Here is an 18,235-nt window from a genome sequence, read left to right as displayed (position 1 = left end):
ACCCTCCAGACTGCTTTCCAAAGTGGTTGTATAAGTGTACATTCCCACCAGCAGTGTAATAGGGTTCCTCGTTCTCCACATCTCCTCCAGCATTTGTCGTTGGCTGATTTGTGGATGTGGGACATTCTGACTGGGGTAAGGTGGTATCTCAGGGTTGTCTTTATTTGCATTTCCTTCACCACCAGGGATGATGAACATTTCCTCATGTGTTTCTTTGCCATTTTTATTTCTTCATTTGAGAAGTCCCTCTTTAGTTCCCTTGCCCATTTAGTAATTGGTTAGTTAGGTTTGGGAGGGATTAGTTTCTTGAGTTCCCTGTATATGCAGGATGTTAACCCCTTGTCTGATATATTGCTGGTAAATATTTTTTCCCAATTAGTTGGTTGTCTTTCTAGCTTGGTTGCGATAGCTTTATCTGTGCAGAAGCTTTTTATTTTAAGGTAGTCCCATTTGTCGAGTCTCTCTCCAACTTGTTGTGACCCTGGGACTCTGTTCAGGAAGTTCCTTCCTGTGCCTATTAGTTCAAGTGTCTCTCCTACTCTGTCCTGCAGTAGTTTCAGAGATTCAGGTTTGATGTTAAGGTCTTTAATCCATTTTGAGTTGATGTTGGTGCATGGTGATAGGCTGGGGTCCACTTTTAGTTTTCTGCATGTGGCTGCCCAGTTTTCCCAGCACCAGCGGTTGAAGAGGCTGTGTTTAGACAGTCCCTGTTTTTAGGTGTAGAAGAATCTCTATACTGACTTCCATGGTGGCTGCACTGGTTTACGTTCCCACTAACGGTATAAGGATTCCTTTTCCCCTGCGTCCTCAGCAGCATTTGTTGTTATTTCAGTTTCTCAGTAATAGCCATTCTGACTGAGATGATATGAAATCTCAATGTCATTTTGATTTGCGTTTCCTTTATGCCAGGAATGTTGAACATTTCTTTATGGATTTATTGGCAATTTGTACATTCTTTTTTTAGAATTGTTACTTCAAGAATTGGGTTATTGGTTCTTTTGAAGGTTAGTATTTTATTAGTGCTTTGTTAGATGAATACCTGGCAAATATTTTCTCCTATTAATTCCATAAGAGTAAGTCATTGCTCTTATTGCCCGAGCCACTGGAGTTTTATTTATGTTGTTACCTATGCCAATTTCTTCCAGTGTTTTTTCTATGTTTTTCTGTTGTAATTTCAAAGTTTAGAGTCTGACATTAAGGCCTCTGATTCACGTTGAATTGATTTTTGTACAAGGTGAAAAATGAGGATCTAGTTTCATTCTTCTGCCTATGGATATCCTGTTTTACCAGGAAAACAGGATCCTTTTGGTATCTTTGTTGAAAAACAGCCTGGTGCTGGTGGTTCGTGCCTGTAATCCTAGCTATTCAGGAGGCTGAGATCTGAGGATTGTGGCATAAAACCAGCCCAGGTAGGAAAGTCTGTGAGACTCCTGTCTCCAATTAACCACCAAAAAATCAGAAGTGGATCTGTGCCTCAAGTGATGTGCCAGTCTTAAGCAAAAAACTCAGAGACATTGTCCAGGCCCTGAGTTAAAGCCCTAAGACTGGCAAGCACACACACATGCATGCATGCATGCACATGCACACACACACTAATCTCAGTAAAACACTTTGAAAACAGAATCCAACAACATATCCCATAATCAAGTTGGTTTCATTCCAGGAATGCAAGGATAGTTTAACATATGCAAATGAATAAGCTTAATATAGCATATAAGCCAAATCAAGGATCAGGAACCACATGGTCATGTCTATATACGTAAAAAGGTTGTTGACAAAAATTCAACATCCCTTCATGATAAAAATAACTCTTAAGAAATTGGAAATAGAAGAAATATATCTCCACATAATACAGGTAATATATGACAAATCTATAGCCCACATCACACTAAATTGTGAAAAACGAAAATTACTTCTTTAAAATCAGGAGTTAGGCAAGAGTGTCCCTTCTCCCCACTCTTTTTTTTTTTTTGGTTGGTCATGGGGCTTGAACTCTGGGTTTGGGCGCTACCCCTGCGCTCTTCAGCTCAAGGCGAGTGCCCTACCGCTTGAGCCTCAGCACCGCTTCCCGTTTTTCGAGTGGCTTATTGGAGATAAGAGTCTCATGGACTTTCCTGCCCGGGCTGGCTTTGAGACCAGTTTTCCCATGGCTGGAACTCTACCACTTGAGCCATACCTCCAGCTCTGCTTTTTTTTTTTTTTTGGGGTCCGGTCCTGGGGCCTGTACTCTGGGCCTGGGTGCTGTCCCTCAGCTCTTCAGCTCAAAGCTAGCGCTCTACCACTTGAGCCACAGCGCCACTTCTGGTGTTTTTTCTTTTTGCTTATATGGTGCTGCGAAATCGAACCCAGGACCTCATGCACGCAAGGCAAGGGATCTACCACTGAGCCACCTTCCCAGCCCTCCAGATCTGCTTTTTGCTGGTTATTTTGGAAATGGAATCTCATAAACCTTTTGCTTTGGGCTGTCTTCAAACTGCCATCTCTGGATCTCAGCCTCCCTGAGTAGCTAGGATTCACCAGCATTCTGCTCTATTCCTATTCAAAACAAAGTTTGGGTTTTTGTTGTTATTTGTTTGCTTTTATTTTTGGTGCCAGTCCTGGGGCTTGAACTCAGGGTCTAGATGCTATCCTTGAGCTTTTTTTTGTTGGTTTTTGCCTCAATGCTCACACTCTACCACTTGGGCCACACCTCCACTTCTGGCATTTTGGTGGTTAATTGGAAATACGAGTTTCATGGAATTTCCTATTCATACTGGCTTCGAATATGATCCTCAAATCTCAGCTTCCTGAGTAGCTAGAATTACCAATGTAAGCTTCAGCACCTGGCTCAACCTTGATTTTGGGTATTGGAATTTGAGTTTTTATTATGTGTGTAAGCACATTGATAAGACAGGTCTGGCACCAGGTAAAGAGAACAAGATTTATTGTCTAAGTTGAAAACTGTGGGACTGAATTAAATACAGGACACATCTGAACATTTTCAGGTGAAAACAAGTCAATGGATATGGCTTTGGATGAGTGGAGGAGAAGTACCTTGAAGTGGGGAAAAAAAAAAAAAGTGGTAAGGAAATATGTTGTATGGAGAGTAAGGGGGCAGGACGAACCCCCCCCCCCTCGGCCACGCTCGCGCTCCCCCACCCCCTGCACCAGAGTCTGCAGCTAAGGATGTTGCTCAGTGGTAGAGCACTTATAAGCAAGGCCCTAGGTTTGATCTTCAGCACTACAAAAGTGTATAAAACAAAAGATCAGAGTCTCTTTCTGAACAGAGAGGTAGGACATACTAGCTTCCCACAGAACAAACAGAAAAAGAATTATGGTGGTCATTGGTGATCTCCTTTCAGATTTCTATATATTAAGTTCATGTGATGATAAGATTTCTGGAGCTAGCCGGGCGCTGGTGGCTCACGCCTGTAATCCTAGCTACTCAGGAGGCTGAGATCTGAGGATCGTGGTTCAAAGCCAGCCTGGGCAGGAGAGACCTTGAGACTCCTATCTCCAATAAAACCACCAGAAAACCGGAAGTGGCGCTGTAGCTCAAGTGGTAGAGCGCTCGCCTTGAGCTGAAGAGCTGAGGGACAGCGCCCAGGCCCAGAGTTCAAGCTCCACGGCCAACAAAAAAAAAAAAAAAAAAAAAAAAAAGATTTCTGGAGCTAGACAAGTGGTATCTCATATCTGTAATCCTACCTTACTCTGGAGACTAAGATTTGAGGATTACAGTTTGAAACTAGCCTGAGCAGACAAATCATTAAGACTCTTATCTCGAGTTAAACAGCCAAAAGCTGAATGTAGAGATTTGGCTCAAGAGGTAGAATTGCCAGCTTTGAGTGAAAAAGCCAGGCAAAAACTTGAGGCCCTGAGTTCACTCAAACCCTGGTGCTCAGACACAGACACAGACAGACACACAGACACAGACACACACACACACACACACACACACACACAGAGAACTATCTTCTTTTGTCTCTGCAGTATATTTCTTTCTACTGGTTGGTATTTTGTTGTTGTTGTTGTTGGTCATGGGGCTTGAATTCTGGGCCTGAGCACTGTCCCTCAGCTCAAGGCTAGCGCTGTACACACTTGAACTACACTGCCACTTCCAGTACATTTGTTTTTTAAGTCCATTCAAAGTCAGTTCTCTAAATCCAGGGGTTCAGTGCTCAATCCAACTAATATTGCTTAATGATAAGAAAACAAGCCCAGCACCAGTGGCTCACACCTATAATCCTAGCTACTCAGGAGGCTGAGGATCTTGGTTCAAAGTCAGCTGGGATAAGAAAGTCTCTGAGGGGCTGGGAAGGTGTCTCAGTGGTAGAGTGCTTGCCTTGCATGCCTGAGGCCCTGGGTTCGATTCCTCAGCACCACATAAACAGAAAAAGCCAGAAGTGGTGCTGTGGCTCAAGCGGTAGAGCGCTCGCCTTGAGCTGAAGAGCTGAGGGACAGTGCCTAGGCCCAGAGTTCAGGTCCACGACCGGCAAAAAAAAAAAAAAAAAAAAAAAAAGAAAGAAAAAGAAAGTCTCTGAGACTCTTATCTCCAATTAACTATCAGAAAACCTGAAGTGGCATTGTGGTTCCAAGTGGTAGAGCACTAGCCTTGAACAAAAGAGCTCAGGGACAGCATCCAGACCTTGAATTCAAGCTCCGCAACTGACAAAAGAAAAAGATAAGAAAACATGGGCAAATGTAGAACACCCTGTTATTTGGACTCTTCTTATAATACATATTTTGTTATCTTTTGCCTTACCTTCATTTAGGATTGCTTATCAGTTAGAAATCAGACCAAATTTCCTTTATCACCCAGAAACCAGGTATGAAAGTATTAACGCACCATGCTCTCCATGTAGATAAAGGCCATGGTTGATTGTGCCCAGCTCGAACTTTCCTTCTTCCTCAGGGAGTGACCTTTGTTGATTTACCCTCCTCCCCCTCAGAATGAATGTCCTCTTCCTCTGTTTACAGTGGCTTCTTTGGCCTTGGTAGATTGGAGCCCCTTGAGGTCCATTTTTAATCTCCAGGACCCAGCACGGAGCCGGCCATCCACTGAACAACTCAGCAGGCTTGAATTGACCACTTTCTAAGACAGGCCTGAAGCCAAACATGATTAAAGAGCTTTAAAATAGACTCCTTGAGTGGAATTGGAATTATATTTGGCCTGGAGAAAGAGCCCAAGGTGGCTAAATAATGGGGTCACATCAATAAGAGAAGACAGAAAGTGCCGTGACCAGATGTTTTCTGTTTCTTTATTGACTCAGCAAGAGCAGAGGGGATCTTTTGGTTTTTTTTTTCTGGTTCTTAGTCATCTGGGGCAATGGATCTTTTTGAGAGTCTGGTAGCAGCAATGGGAAGGTGATTTCCTTCCTTGTTTTAAGAGTTCATGAGCTCCTCTAAAACATAATCTATATAAACTTTGGTGATTAAACTCTGGATGATGTAAGATGTTAGACATGAGCTGCAGAGAGGTAGACCAGATGGACTTTTCTGGTCTTGCTTGACAGTATCCCAAAGGTTGGGGCTTTCCTTGTGGGGATATTTATCAAGCTCTACAGTATTATGTCTTGATGTAAGTATCAGTAACATTCTCCTCTTAGCCCATGAGCTCATAGTTGATCTTAAAATACAACCCTATGTTTACTTCTTTACTTCAGAGTACTTGATTCTTTAATACAAAGCTTAAGAAAGTTTGGTAAGAATATTCAGGGGGAAAATAAAAAGAAGATGAGGCCAGGATTCCTGTCTCATCTCTACTGACATGTTGAACATGTTGAACCTGTGTTGTAGGGGCTACCCTGTGCCTTGTAGAGCATCCAGCACCACCTTTGGTCCCTGCATACTGGATGACAGTACTGCTCCCCCTAATTATTACAAGTGAATAGGCCCCAGACACATTACTGAATGGCCTGGTGACAAGGCCGCTGCTCTGTTCTTTAGCTTTCTTTTGATTTACTTATCTAAGAGAACATCTCAGTATAGAAGGAACTGTTCTATTTCCATTCTGTTACTGGCACTATTCATGTGACTAATTTTTGCTTCCTATATGCGGCTTTGGGACTTTCAATGAGAGTTAGAGACACCCCTTGACTTCAGATACTTACTGCATCCTCACCAGGAGAAATCATAGATCCATTACTGCACTGGGGAAAGGTGTGCCTTGCACTATAGGAGTCTCACTGAAAAGAATCAAGCATCCATTTTCCTCCTTGATGCTCTTCTAGTCTTTTCCCTCGGCTAGATCTTTATTATTGATTGATTGACTGATAGATTGTGCTGGTCATGGGGCTTGAACTCAGGAACTAGATGCAGTCCCTGAGCTTTTGTGTTCAAGGCTAGTGCTCTACCACTTAAGCCACAGGTCTACTTCTGGCTTTTTTGATATTTAATTGGAAATAAGTATCTAATGGACTTTCCTGCCTGGGCTGGCTTTGAACTGCAATCCTCAGATCTCAGCCTCCTGTGTAGGTAGGATTACAGGTATGAGCCAGTACCTGGCTCACTGGAATTTAAAAAAAATTTTTTTTTTTTTTATTCATGGCTGGCTCTACTGCTTGAGTCACACCTCCACTTCTGCCTTTCTGCTTGCTCATTGGTGATAGAAGTCTCTCAGATTTGTCTGCCAGGGCTGGCTTGGACCTGTGATTCTCAGATTTCAGCTTCCTGAGTAGCTAGGCTTATAGATGTGAGCCAATAGCACCCAGCTAAATCTTAGTTTAAATGACACTACTTCTGGGGAACTTGTCTTCATATCTGTATTTGTCAGTTGTTTTCATTTAATGCTATATGACAGTTAATCCAAACTCAATGATTTATTCCATACATTTCTCACTTGCACATCTATATATAGGTTGATGAGGATGTAGCTGATGTGGGCTGGGCCCAGGTTGGGGTCATTTTGTCTGCACTGATAGATCTCAGTGAGCTTTTGGTGCATCCTGTTTCCATGGCGACAGCAGAAACTCAAGAGGAAAAGCCAGCCTTGCCAGTGCGTTGCAGAATCTGTTCCTGTCATATATGCTAACATTCCATTTGGCCATAGCAAATCTCATGGGCAAAGTCAGCAGGAAGGAAGCACACTCACATTTCTGGGAGGCTCTGGCACAGGCGTGGCTGCATGTGCTTCGGGAAGGGAGTGAGGAGCCAGCACCACCGGCTCCTCAGACCCAATCAGAGGCAGCTGCCCAGTCACCTCCTAGTCTATTCTTTTCTGAATGCTGCTAGATACTTGGAAGGTTGAATGAATTGTTATTTGTCTTCTGTTGCTAGAACATCAGCTCCTTGGCAGTGGGGACTTTTTCTGTCTTGATCATTGCTGAATACTGACATCTACCTGGCACAGAGTGGGTATTCATTAGCTCTTAGCATGCATGCATGTATGCGTGAAAGAATACATAAAAAAAGTGAGTGAATAGTTCTGTTTCAATGGACAGGAAAGGGAGTTGGAGCTGGGTCTTGATATAATACTAACAGTGAGCATTTTTTGGAGGCTGAGAGCCAGGTACTGTGCTAAGTGCTCAGGGAAAATAAAGTCACAGCCTAGAGCCTTCCCCTCCCCCCCCCCCCCAACAGTGTGTGGCACATCCTGGGATTGGAGAGAGGACTTGGAGAGAGCGCATTGTGGCTGAAGTGAGGGGAACCCTTGGGGCCTGCCAGATAGAAGACACAAGAGTCTGAACGTCAGGCAGCCATGCTCCATTGCCTCTGGGGGAGACTTTACGTCAGAGCTGCGCAGTGGAACCCCTGGGAGCTGTAAGGTGCTGTTCTGGCAACCCCCGGGAATCACGAGGGACCTTGTGTAAATGTCACCTTGGCAGGATGCCTATCCTGGAAGTCTTTGTTTTAGAAAAAGGATCAACGCTGCATATATTTGACACAAGGTATCAAACGAGCAGGAAGCTTCCAGAGGTTCCTTTGCTTCTGAGGCAGGGCAGGTCTACAGAGCCCCAGAATTTGAGCCCTATGTTGTTTTGGAGCGTTGCGGACACCCCAGAACATTGCTTGGAGTGACTTAGGGTTTGCTCACAGCCACATGAGATCAGTCACCCCGCTGTCTGCCTCCTCCTCCCTACCTGCCTGGATGCCCCACATCCTCCACGGGTTCCCAGTTCCCAGGATCCTACGGTGTCTCCAGCCCCGGCCTACCATGGCACAGCTTTATCACAGACAGCCAGAGGGGACCAGGGCCCAGTCTTATCATAGGCCAGAGGCTGGGGGCTCAGAAGCCTGTATCTCTGGGTTTGAGTCACTTCTTCCACAAATTGAGCTTGGGATGACTGTGCCATGCTCTCGCTTGGGGCAGGGCTCCTTCCTGTCGGGCATCTTCAAAGGGTTGTCGTCAGCTGTTACATTGCCCTTGCTCCTCAGGAAGAAAAGAAGGAAAATTCACCAAGAGTATATTTGCGTTAATCTCTTCCATTTTTATTTATTTATTATTATTATTATTATTATTATTATTATTATTATTATTATTATTATTATTATTATTATTTTGTCAGTCGTGGGGCTTGAACTCTGGGCCTGGGCACTGTCCTTGCGCTCTTCAGCTCAGGGCAAGCGCTCTACTGCTTGAGCCACAGCACCACTTCCGGTTTTCTAGTGGTTTATGGGAGATAGGAGTCTCACAGACTTTCCTGCCCGGGCTGGCTTTGAACCGCAATCCTCAGATCTCAGCCTCCTGAGTAGCTAGGATTACAGGCGTGAGCCACTGGCACCTGGTGCTTGATTTATTGATTTGATCTATTGTCAGTACTGGGCCTTGATCTCAGGGCCTCACACTGTCTCTTGGTGTTTTTACTCAAGGCTGGTCCTCTACTACTTAAGCCGTAGCTCTACTTGGAGCTTTTTGCTGGTTAATTGGAGATTAAGTGTCTCTTAGGCTTGTCTGCCTGTGTTAGCATCAGCCTATGCTCCTCACATCTCAGCCTCCTGAGTAGCTAGGATGCCAGGCATGAGTCAACAGCACCTGGTTGATGTCTTGTTTTTTTTTTTGGTCCTGGGGTCTGAACTCTGGGCCTGGACGCTGTCCCTCAGCTCTTCAGCTCAAGGCTAGCGCTACACCGTCTGCGCCACAGTGCCACTTCTGGCTTTTTCTGCTTATGTGGTGCTGAGGAATCAAACCCAGGGCCTCATGCATGCAAGGCAAGCACTCTACCACTGAGCCACCTTCCCAGCCCCGATGTCTTTTCATGAGTGCTATGATCTACATCTTTGGGATGAGGTGCCAAGTGTGAGAGAGGTGAAGTGGAGCTACACGGCCTGTGAGCACAGGCTGCACCATGACTTGTAGCACCTATTCCCTGCCAGGCCTTGCTGACTTCCCCTGCATGAACAATCCCGGGTACTGGGGATGAGCAGAACAACAAAGCCAAAGTCCCAGTCCCTGTGGAGCTTGAGGAAACAGACGAGTGAGAAATCAAGAAAGAAGGAAAGAAGAAGGGAAAGTGCAGAAAACTGTGTGCCAGAACTGAGGGCAGGAAAGTGTACTGTGGAGCTAGTGGTTAGGAAAGGACAAGGTGGGGGCGGGGAAAGCCTATCTGAGAGAGTCTCCTCACCAGGGGTCTCCCCAAGATGTGGGGCCCTGCCTGCACCCCAGGGTACAGCCACAGGCTGGTGGAAGGCACCTCTTGGGTTGAAGGAGGCCAGCTGCTTTCAGATGTGAACCTCCCCTGCGCCTTCCGGCTCTGCTGCTGCTTGGAGACTAATTTTTTTTTTTTTTTCCAAAACACCTCAGTATGTTTAATGAAGGGAGGCTCCCGGGCGGCCTGAGCCCAGCAACAAAGCACCGTTCATCTCCAGGGTGGCCCGTACCAACATTGGAACCCAAGCAGCTCATTCTTGCTCAGTTTCTGGAGTGGTTTAGAATCTTCTGGCCAGAAATTAGTTCCTAGAGAAAGATGATGGCCTCTGGTGGGTGACTTGTATATTAAAGCCCTCTTCAAGCAGCACCTTTCCCCCAGGGAAAGGACATTGCCACGTGAAGCATAGAATTCCAGGAGAAACAGCTCCCTGAGGGAGCATCCACGCTTGCCTGCCCTGCAGGGACTGGAAATACTATCAGCTGATGTGGGCTGCGTGAAGCTGTGGTCTGGATGACGCTCCAGAGTCAGGGAGATTCATTTATCTTATTTATTTATTTATTTTTTGGTGCCATTACTGGGCTTGAACTCAGGGAGTTTGGGTTCAGCTCCTTAGCTTTTTTTACTCAAGGCTAGTGTGCACTACCACTTGAGCCCAGCTCCACTTTCAGCTTTTGCGTGACTAATCAAAGATAAGAATTGCACAGACTTTACTTACCTGGGCTGACTTTGGACATTGATTGTTAGATCTCAACCTCCTGAGTAGCTAGGACTACAGGCATGAGCCACTGGAGGCTGGCTTTTAGTCATACATATATATGTATATATTTATCAGTTGTGGGGTTTGAACTCTGAGCCTGGGAACTGTCCCTGAGCTCTTCAGCTCAAGGCTAGCACTCTACCACTTGAGCACAGCTCCATTTCTGGCTTTTTCTGTTTATGTGGTGTTGAGGAATCGAAACCAGGGTCTCATGCATGCAGGGCAAGCACTCTACCACTGAGCCACCTTCCCAGCCCCCCATTATTTTTTAAATATATTTTTATATTAAAAAGGACAATTTTTTGAAGTCAGTTATTTGAAATAGCTTCAAGTTTAAGAGAACTGTTTTGTTTTGTTTTGTTTTGGGGAATGGAACCCAAGGCCTAAGGCATGCTGGGCAGGGGCTCTACCACTGAGCTACATCCTTAGTCCAAGAACACTTTCTACATATAGAAAGACCCCTGGAGCTACATGGTGCCATTTCTGCACACCCAGTGTGGAGTAAAACAAACTCTGGGTGTTGCTATAGCTAGTCCAAGAACCATGCTAAGCCTTGAAGGGTCTGTGCCAATGCTCCTGGCTCCTGCAGCTACATTGGATTGGCCATTCTTCCATCCTCGGCCTGGTGGTCAGGTGGTGTGCATATGCACAACGCTCACAGCTGGAGTGTTCATCTGACTAATCATCTACAAGCTCAGGAGGGAGGAGGTGTCCCAGAGGGCTGCTGAGTGTGTGTGTGTGTGTGTGTGTGTGTGTGTGTGTGTGTGTGTGTGTGTGTGTGTGTGTGTGTGTGTGTGTACAGACGTATGTGCTGCTTTTACAACCCCTTTAGTCTCTCCCCTCCTCTCTTTTCTCTTTTTCTTTCTTTGAGACGGTGTCTCACTCATAATACTTGTGCTTTTATGAAGCTGCCTTTAGCACCTCCCTTTGGGAGTTCTCCAACCATGTGGACTTTTCTTTCTTTTTTTGGTAGGTCATGGAGCTTGAACTCTGGTCCTGGGCGCTGTCCCTCAGCTCTTCAGCTCAAGGCGAGTGCTCTCCCACTTGAGCTACAGCGCCACTTCTGGTTTTCTAGTGGTTTATTGGAGATAGGAGTCTCACAGTCTTTCCTGCCCAGGCTGGCTTTGAACCGTGATCCTCAGATCTCAGCCTCCTGAGTAGCTAGGTTTACAGGTGTGAGCCACTGGCGCCTGCATGTGGACTTTTCTTTGTACCTTCTTTTTCACTCTGCCTGATGTTCTGGATCATACACTATTTTCTGTGCGCTTCTAGCCTTGTGGAGTTGACTGAGTGTCTTTTCCTCTTCTAGGATGGGCTGGGCTAGGGGAGGATTAGCGAATCCAGGCAGCAGAAGCTTGGTCCTGGAGAGACCCTAAGGTTGGTCTCAGGGAGGTGTCACTACCCCAAATCTCTCCAGTCCAACAACTCTTGGCTTCCTGAGCACCTGGTGCTGGACGGGACCTGCTGGAATTGGATCAGCCCTAGGGACACAGTGTGGAGGGCAGCACTGCTCACCTTCCCAGGAGTGGCAGGGAGGGGTGGGGCTTTGTGTAGTGATGGACACAGAGACAGCTGTCTTTTTCCTCACCCCCCAGCCTGGGGATGGGAGCACTAGAAAATGAATCCCAGACTAGCAGAGCTTACAGTCCCATTTGCAGAAACCATTTGTCACAATGACGTGAGATCTATTTCCGATTCTCTCTGGGCTTCAAGTTTTCCCCAGAGGCTGAATTTTTTTCCACGGGTCTCTAGTTGTTAAACTGGGAGGAGAGGAGGTATTGATGGATGTGTGCTAGGAGGGAGGCATCGGGGCTCTGGGCCTTTCCACCTGCATGGCTCCTGGGAGTGGAGACGCATCATGATGTGCCCCGTTGAAATATAGTCTTGGTTCACTGTTGAAGGAGTAAAACTCATTTTTTAAGACATATTTTGAAGACCACTTCCATTTTCCCTGGGAGACACATTTATAAATAGGAAGAGTGTGTGTGTGTGTGTGTGTGTGTGTGTGTGTGTGTGTGTGTGTGTGTGTGTGTGTGTGTGTGTGTGTGTGTGTGTGTGTGTGTGTGTGTTAACAGCATAGAGGTAGCAGTTCTTGTTGGGTCTGGAGGCTGGGGAAAATCTCTAGACATCTTGGTTTGGGGTTAAAATGTTTTCCTTTCATACATGCATGCTCTAGGGCTGATATCTTCATGAGAGTTTTAGGTTGTTGTTGTTGTTGTTTTTTTAAAGCTGTTTTTGTTTTTGTTTGCTGGGCACTGCTGGCTCACCCCTGTAGTAATCCTTGCTACTCAGGAGGCTGAGATTGGTAGATCTAGGTTCAAAGCTAGCCCTGGCTAGAAAGTCCTTGAGACTCTAATCTCCAGTTAACCACTAAAAAGTCACAATGGGACTATGGCTTAAATGGTAGAGCTCCAGCCTTGAGTTAAAAAGTTAAGGGACAGGGCTGGGAAGGTGGCTCAGTGGTAGAGCGCTTGCCTTGCATGCTCAAGGCCCTGGGTTCGATTCCTCAGCACCACATAAGCAAAAAGAAAAAAGCCGGAAGTGGCTCTGTGGCTCAAGTGGTAGAGCGCTAGCCTTGAGCTGAAGAGCTGAGGGACAGTGCCCAGGCCCAGGGTTCAGGCCCCACGACCGGACCCAAAAAAAAAAAAAAAAAAAGTTAAGGGACAGCACCCAAGCTCTGATAGACACACACACACACACACACACACACACACACACACACACACACACACACACACACACACACACACACACACACACACACACACACACACACACACACACACACACACACACACACACACACACACACACACACACACACACACACCACGTGAGCTTACTGGGGGAGGGGGCAGGGAAGGAGTTCCCGGGCCTGGGTGGAACCTGTGAAGCCATGTTCCTGTAGCCAGCCTTCTTCGCCAGGGAGTGTCAAGTGCTAGTCAGGAAGGGGCTGAAGTGCCTGTGCACCTGGAGACAGAGTGATTCAGGCCGGCCTTGGGAGCTTCCAGCCTCTCCTGCTTCCGGCTTCTTCCCTGCCTCCATAATTCAGTTCCCATCCTCCACCTTTAGCAGCCAGGTAGATGGAAACCAGGCAGTTATAGGGCTAGAATCTCTAGGGCGGCAGGGCACCCTTTAGCTCTAATGGAGCCAGCCCAGAGAAATGTTTAACATGGAAACCACCCGGCTAGGAAGGGCATTGCCAGAGTCCAGGGCTCCTAAAGTCCTTCTGTGTGTACCTGCAAATGCAGCAAGAATGTGGAATTATTCAAGAGTACCTAAAGGTCCATGAAAGAAATGCAGTCCTGTAAAGAGGGTTCCATGAGCTGAGCCTGAATACTTTGCTACTTTCTTGGGGTTATAGTGTGATTCCATTATACGTGTGTGTGTGTGTATGTGTGTGTGTGTGTGTCTGTGTGTGTGTCTGTGTCTGTGTCTGTGTCTGTGTATCTATGTGTCTGTGTGTCCCCGTCTGTCTGTCCATAGTAGGGCTTTGGACTCAGAGCCTTGAGTGCTGTCCCTTAGCTTTTTCACTCAGAGCTGGTGTTCTACTACTTGAGTCATACCTCCACTCCTGGCTTTTTGGCATTTAATTGGAGATAAGAGTCTCCCAGACTTTCCTTCAAACCTCAATGTTTAGATCTCAGCTCCCTGATTAGCTAGGATTAGGGGTGTGAGCCACTGGTGCTCTCCTCTTCCTCCTCCCCCTTCTCCCCCCACCCCCTCCTCCTCCTCCTCCTCCTGCTTGGACTCTGGGCCTGTCAGCTCGGTGGCATGTGGAAGGAACCACATCTGCATGGGAGCAGCTGTGCCCTTGGGCAGGACTTCGGGAGCCAGGTGGGAAGGGTGAGAAGCCCGAGCAGAAAGCCTTCTTTGTGGGAGAAGGCTCTGAGGCCAGTGGACTTGGAGGTTTTTATTTTGTTTTCTGGTTTTTTTTTTTTTTGTTTTTGTTTGTTTTTGTCATGGGGCTTGAACTCTGGGCCTGGGCCCTGTCCCTAAGCTCTTCAGCTCAAGGCAAGCGCTCTACCACTTGAGCCACAGTGCCACTTCTGGTTTTCTGGTGGTTAATTAAAGACAAGAGTCTCATGTACTTTTCTGCTCAGGCTGGCTTTGAACTGCAATCTTCAGATCCCAGCCTCCTGGGTAGCTAGGATTATAGGCGTGAGCCACTGGCACCCAGCTGGACTTGGAGGTTTGGGAGAGATTAATATCTGGCCTAGCCATGGTCAGGGCCAAAGATCAGAGCCAGCAGTTGCCAACACCAGGAGCTAGGTGTATTGGAGAGGTTTAGGTCCATATCTGAGGCACTCTCTAACAAGAAGCCATAGAGCATGCAGTCCCAGCAGCCTCTGTGACTTGGCGCAGGACCAAGACAGCTGACAGCGTCTATAGGGTCAGAGAAGGAGCAGGTGCTCAGTGCCCAAGAAGCCCTCTGGGTCAGTGGGATGGACATTAGACTCCAGATTCACCCCTTCCTGTAGCTTCTGTTCTTCTGCAGCATGAATATCACCACTGGCCACCTGCTTGCCGGCAAGGGTGGTGTTATGTGAGAGGAAGCCTGTGATGCGCAGAAAATGTAAGCCTGCAGCACACAGGTAAGGCCCCACTGTGGCTGCTGAACCAGAGCTGATCCAGTCTCCTGTGACATCCCCATTATCTGAAGCTTTTAGGGTTACACACTGGCTGCTGGGACTTGGGGTTTGTAAACCCCTCCCCAATGATCCACAAAGTACCTAGAACATCTAAGAAGCAAAGGCTCCGTGGATGTTGGTTGAATAAATGAGTGACTGACTGAATGGCTGGCTAAAGGTTGCTCAGGCCTCCCCAGTGATGAGACTGTCTATGGTGTGAAGAAAGAGGTGAGAGCTGTCTCTCATACTCTTGCCCTCCTGCACTGGATTACCATGTTGGAATGGCCTTGTCCACTAGTGGTTCCTGGGACAGGTGCACTCAGGGGCCTAACTATGTGATCAAGTTCAGAGCCCTGCTGGGCTCCTTTCTGGATGCTAGCTGACCGGATTGGTTATAGTCTCTGCCACCCTACCTCGTCGCCTTTTCCCAAAGATGGGTTTTCACTACTGTCCTCTTCTTCCCTCCTCCTTGGGGTGCAGATCCTGGCCAATGTCTTCCTCTACCTGTGCGCCATCATTGTGGGCATTATGTCTTACTACATGGCTGACCGCAAGCACCGCAAGGCCTTCCTAGAAGCCCGCCAGTCGCTGGAGGTGAAGATGAACCTGGAAGAGCAGAGCCAGCAGCAGGTAAGGCTCAGGACTTAGGGGGCTTTTGGTGGGGTGATCATGGGACTAGAGCATGCAGGGTCTGCGAGGAGAGGAGCTAGATCAGCAGTGCCACGGTCCTCTGTAGGACAAGTGCTCTGTACTCCTGGGCCTCAGTTCTCTCCTGTAGGGAGTTCCTGCCCCTCCTCACTGCATTCTAAGTCACTTAGGAAGAAGGAACCACAGTCGGATCCCCTGTTTTCCTCTGTCCATCTGGAAGAGTACCTGGATGTCCCTGCTCTCTGTCTATAGGCTTTGTTCCAGCCTAATCCAGGACAGAAGAGCCCCTTTTTGTGAGATAGAGTCTCTCAAACTTTGCTGCCCAGGCTAGCTTTGAACTATGATCCTCAGATCTCAGCCTCCTGAGTAGCAAGGATTCCAGGTGTGAACCACCAGCACCAGGCCTGTGACTCAGCCATTTAAATGGGTGTTGGTCTGGATTCATTTCAGATGCATTTTAGAACTTAGACCTTCCAAGTTCCTGTTATCCGGGTTTTTCTCCCCTTGTTGAGACTCCATGATTTTCTGCTCTTGAGAATCCTGTCAGTTTGTGCTCAGCTCTGGGTCTACTGAAACTTCATAGACCCAGATATTGGAGATGAGGTTTTAGTTTTGGTGGATGTTCTAGGACCTTCGACCTGGAGGGAGCACAGTGATTACATCTCACTCCTGTGCTCTAGACAGTGGTATGTGAAGATGCGCACAGATCATGTAGCTGATGGATCCCAGCTTTCTCTGTCCTGTCTCTATTTATTTATGAAACATAGAAGCTTCTGAGCTAGGCCTTGGAGTCAACTCTTTCAGCAGGCAGGTTGTAGAAGGGATTTTTTTTTTTCTGGCCTCTGTTTTGATAAAGCTCCAGGATTAATATCCCATCATATTCAACTTTCTGTACCCCAGGGTTCCCCAGGACCTGCCTTGAGTAGGTGTGTGTAAAGAATCCCTTTCCTCTGTCTGTCAGCACTTAGCTAAGCCAGGGAGTTCTTTCCTTAGAGTCTCGTTTTACTCATCAGCAGAGTGAAGGTACTGACACTTATTTTGCAGCTTTTCTCTCTCCCTTTCTCTCTCTCTTTCTTTCCCTCCCTCCCTCCCTCCCTCCTTCCCTCCCTCCCTTCCTTCCTCCCTTCTTTCCTTCCTTCCTTCCTTCCTTCCTTCCTTCCTTCCTTCCTTCCTTCCTTCCTTCCTTCCTTCCTTCCTTCCTTCCTTCCTCTTTCTCTTCCTCCTTCCTTCCTCTCTTCCTTCCCCCCTCTCTTTCAAATGAAGCAAGCTTCTTTGTTGTGACTATTACAAAATATAATGCATCTTGGAGTATGACCTTGGGGTAGTTTCTTGGTCCCAAGGCCTCAGTTTTTTGTTTTTTTGTTTTTTTTTAGTCAGTCATGGGGCTTGAACTCTGGGCCTGGGCATTGTCCCTGCACTCTTCAGTTCAAGGCGAACGCTCTACCACTTGAGCCACAGCACCACGTACAGTTTTCTAGTAGTTTATTGGAGATAAGAGTTTCACAAAGTTTCCTGTCTGGGCTAGCTTTGAACTGTGATCCTCAGCCTCCTGAGTAGCTAGGATTACAGGTGTAAGCCGCTGGCGCCCAGCTAGGCCTTAGTTTTTATCTGTGTATAAAATCCTTGGGTGACTGTTCCCAGGGTTAGAAGATTCTGTGTGGCTCTTTTTCCATCAGGGCTGATATTCGGCCACCTGCCTGCCTGCCTGCCTGCCTGCCTAGGGGTCAGTATGCTCCTGTCACTGTAGTGACTGAAGTCATAAGAGAGATCTACTTGCATTTTACTTTCTTTTCATGTTTAGGTTGTAGCTAGACTCATGAAGTAATTTTTTTTTTCTTCTTGCTCCCTGGAAGAGTTGGAGGGTGCCTTAGGTTATGCTTTACTTTTAAATGTTTAGAAGAACTGGCTCACAAAGTCTGCTGGGGGCTTGCCATATGCTAAAGAAAGTTAGCTAGATGCTGCATGAAGAGCAGGCCTTGGGCCCGATCATCCTAGGGGCTAGGCAGCCTGCTGTGCCAGCCTGGCCCTCCCCTGTGCTGCTGGTCTCTCAGTGCTATCCCATTAGAAGCACCTGAATTTGGGAAGGATTCAATTCAAAGCAAATGTCTTTTGGAGACAAGGAATTCTAGGTTGCCAGTTTCTCACTTTCAGCTACTTAAAGGGGTCCTTCCACTATCCTTTACCTTCCATCATTCCTGTTGAAATGTCAGTTGTCAGACATACTGTTGCTCCTGTTACAGAAATAGTCTTTACAATACTTTTTTTTCCCTCTGGTCCTAGGGCTTGATCTCAGGGTCTGGGTGCTGTCCCTGAGCCTCTTTGTTCTCAAGGCTGTTGTTCTACCACTTGAGACATAGCTCTACTTCTGGCATTTTCTAAGTAGTTTATTGGAGATGAGTCTCATGGAATTTCCTACTTGGGTTGGCTTGGAACTGTGATCCTTGAGTAGCTAGGATTATAGGCATGAGTCACCAGTGCCCAGCTTTTACAATATTCTTTGTCTTTAGTTTTTAGCAGTTTTCCAGTGACATGACTAGGAGTTTTCTTTGTTTCATCCTTAGTATTGAAAGAGCTTCTTGAATAAATGGCTTGGAATGTTTCAGCCAGTATCTCTTACTGCTTTTGTCTCATTT

At 46.8% G+C, this 18,235-nt stretch overlaps 1 protein-coding gene across 4 annotated transcripts in view; it reads left to right on the top strand.

Annotated features, from left to right (window-relative positions):
• Window positions 1–18,235, top strand: part of Adcy3 (adenylate cyclase 3) — a 96,480-nt gene that overhangs the window by 31,037 nt on the left and 47,208 nt on the right. For 3 of the 4 annotated variants that reach the window (XM_070025136.1, XM_070025134.1, XM_070025135.1), the window contains exon 3: window positions 15,435–15,584. The exons of the other annotated variant lie outside the window; for it this stretch is intronic. In XM_070025136.1, coding sequence (XP_069881237.1) covers window positions 15,435–15,584 — 150 coding nt within the window. The remainder of the gene's footprint in view (window positions 1–15,434; window positions 15,585–18,235) is intronic. 4 annotated transcript variants of the gene reach the window in all.

This window comes from Dipodomys merriami, unplaced genomic scaffold (genome assembly GCF_024711535.1).
Source record: "Dipodomys merriami isolate MVZ:Mamm:240054 unplaced genomic scaffold, mDipMer1.0.p SCAF_17, whole genome shotgun sequence".
In the NCBI taxonomy this organism is placed as follows: Eukaryota; Metazoa; Chordata; class Mammalia; order Rodentia; family Heteromyidae; genus Dipodomys; species Dipodomys merriami.
Note: the sequence above shows the minus strand (reverse complement) of the source record. Positions and strands in the feature narration are given on the sequence as shown.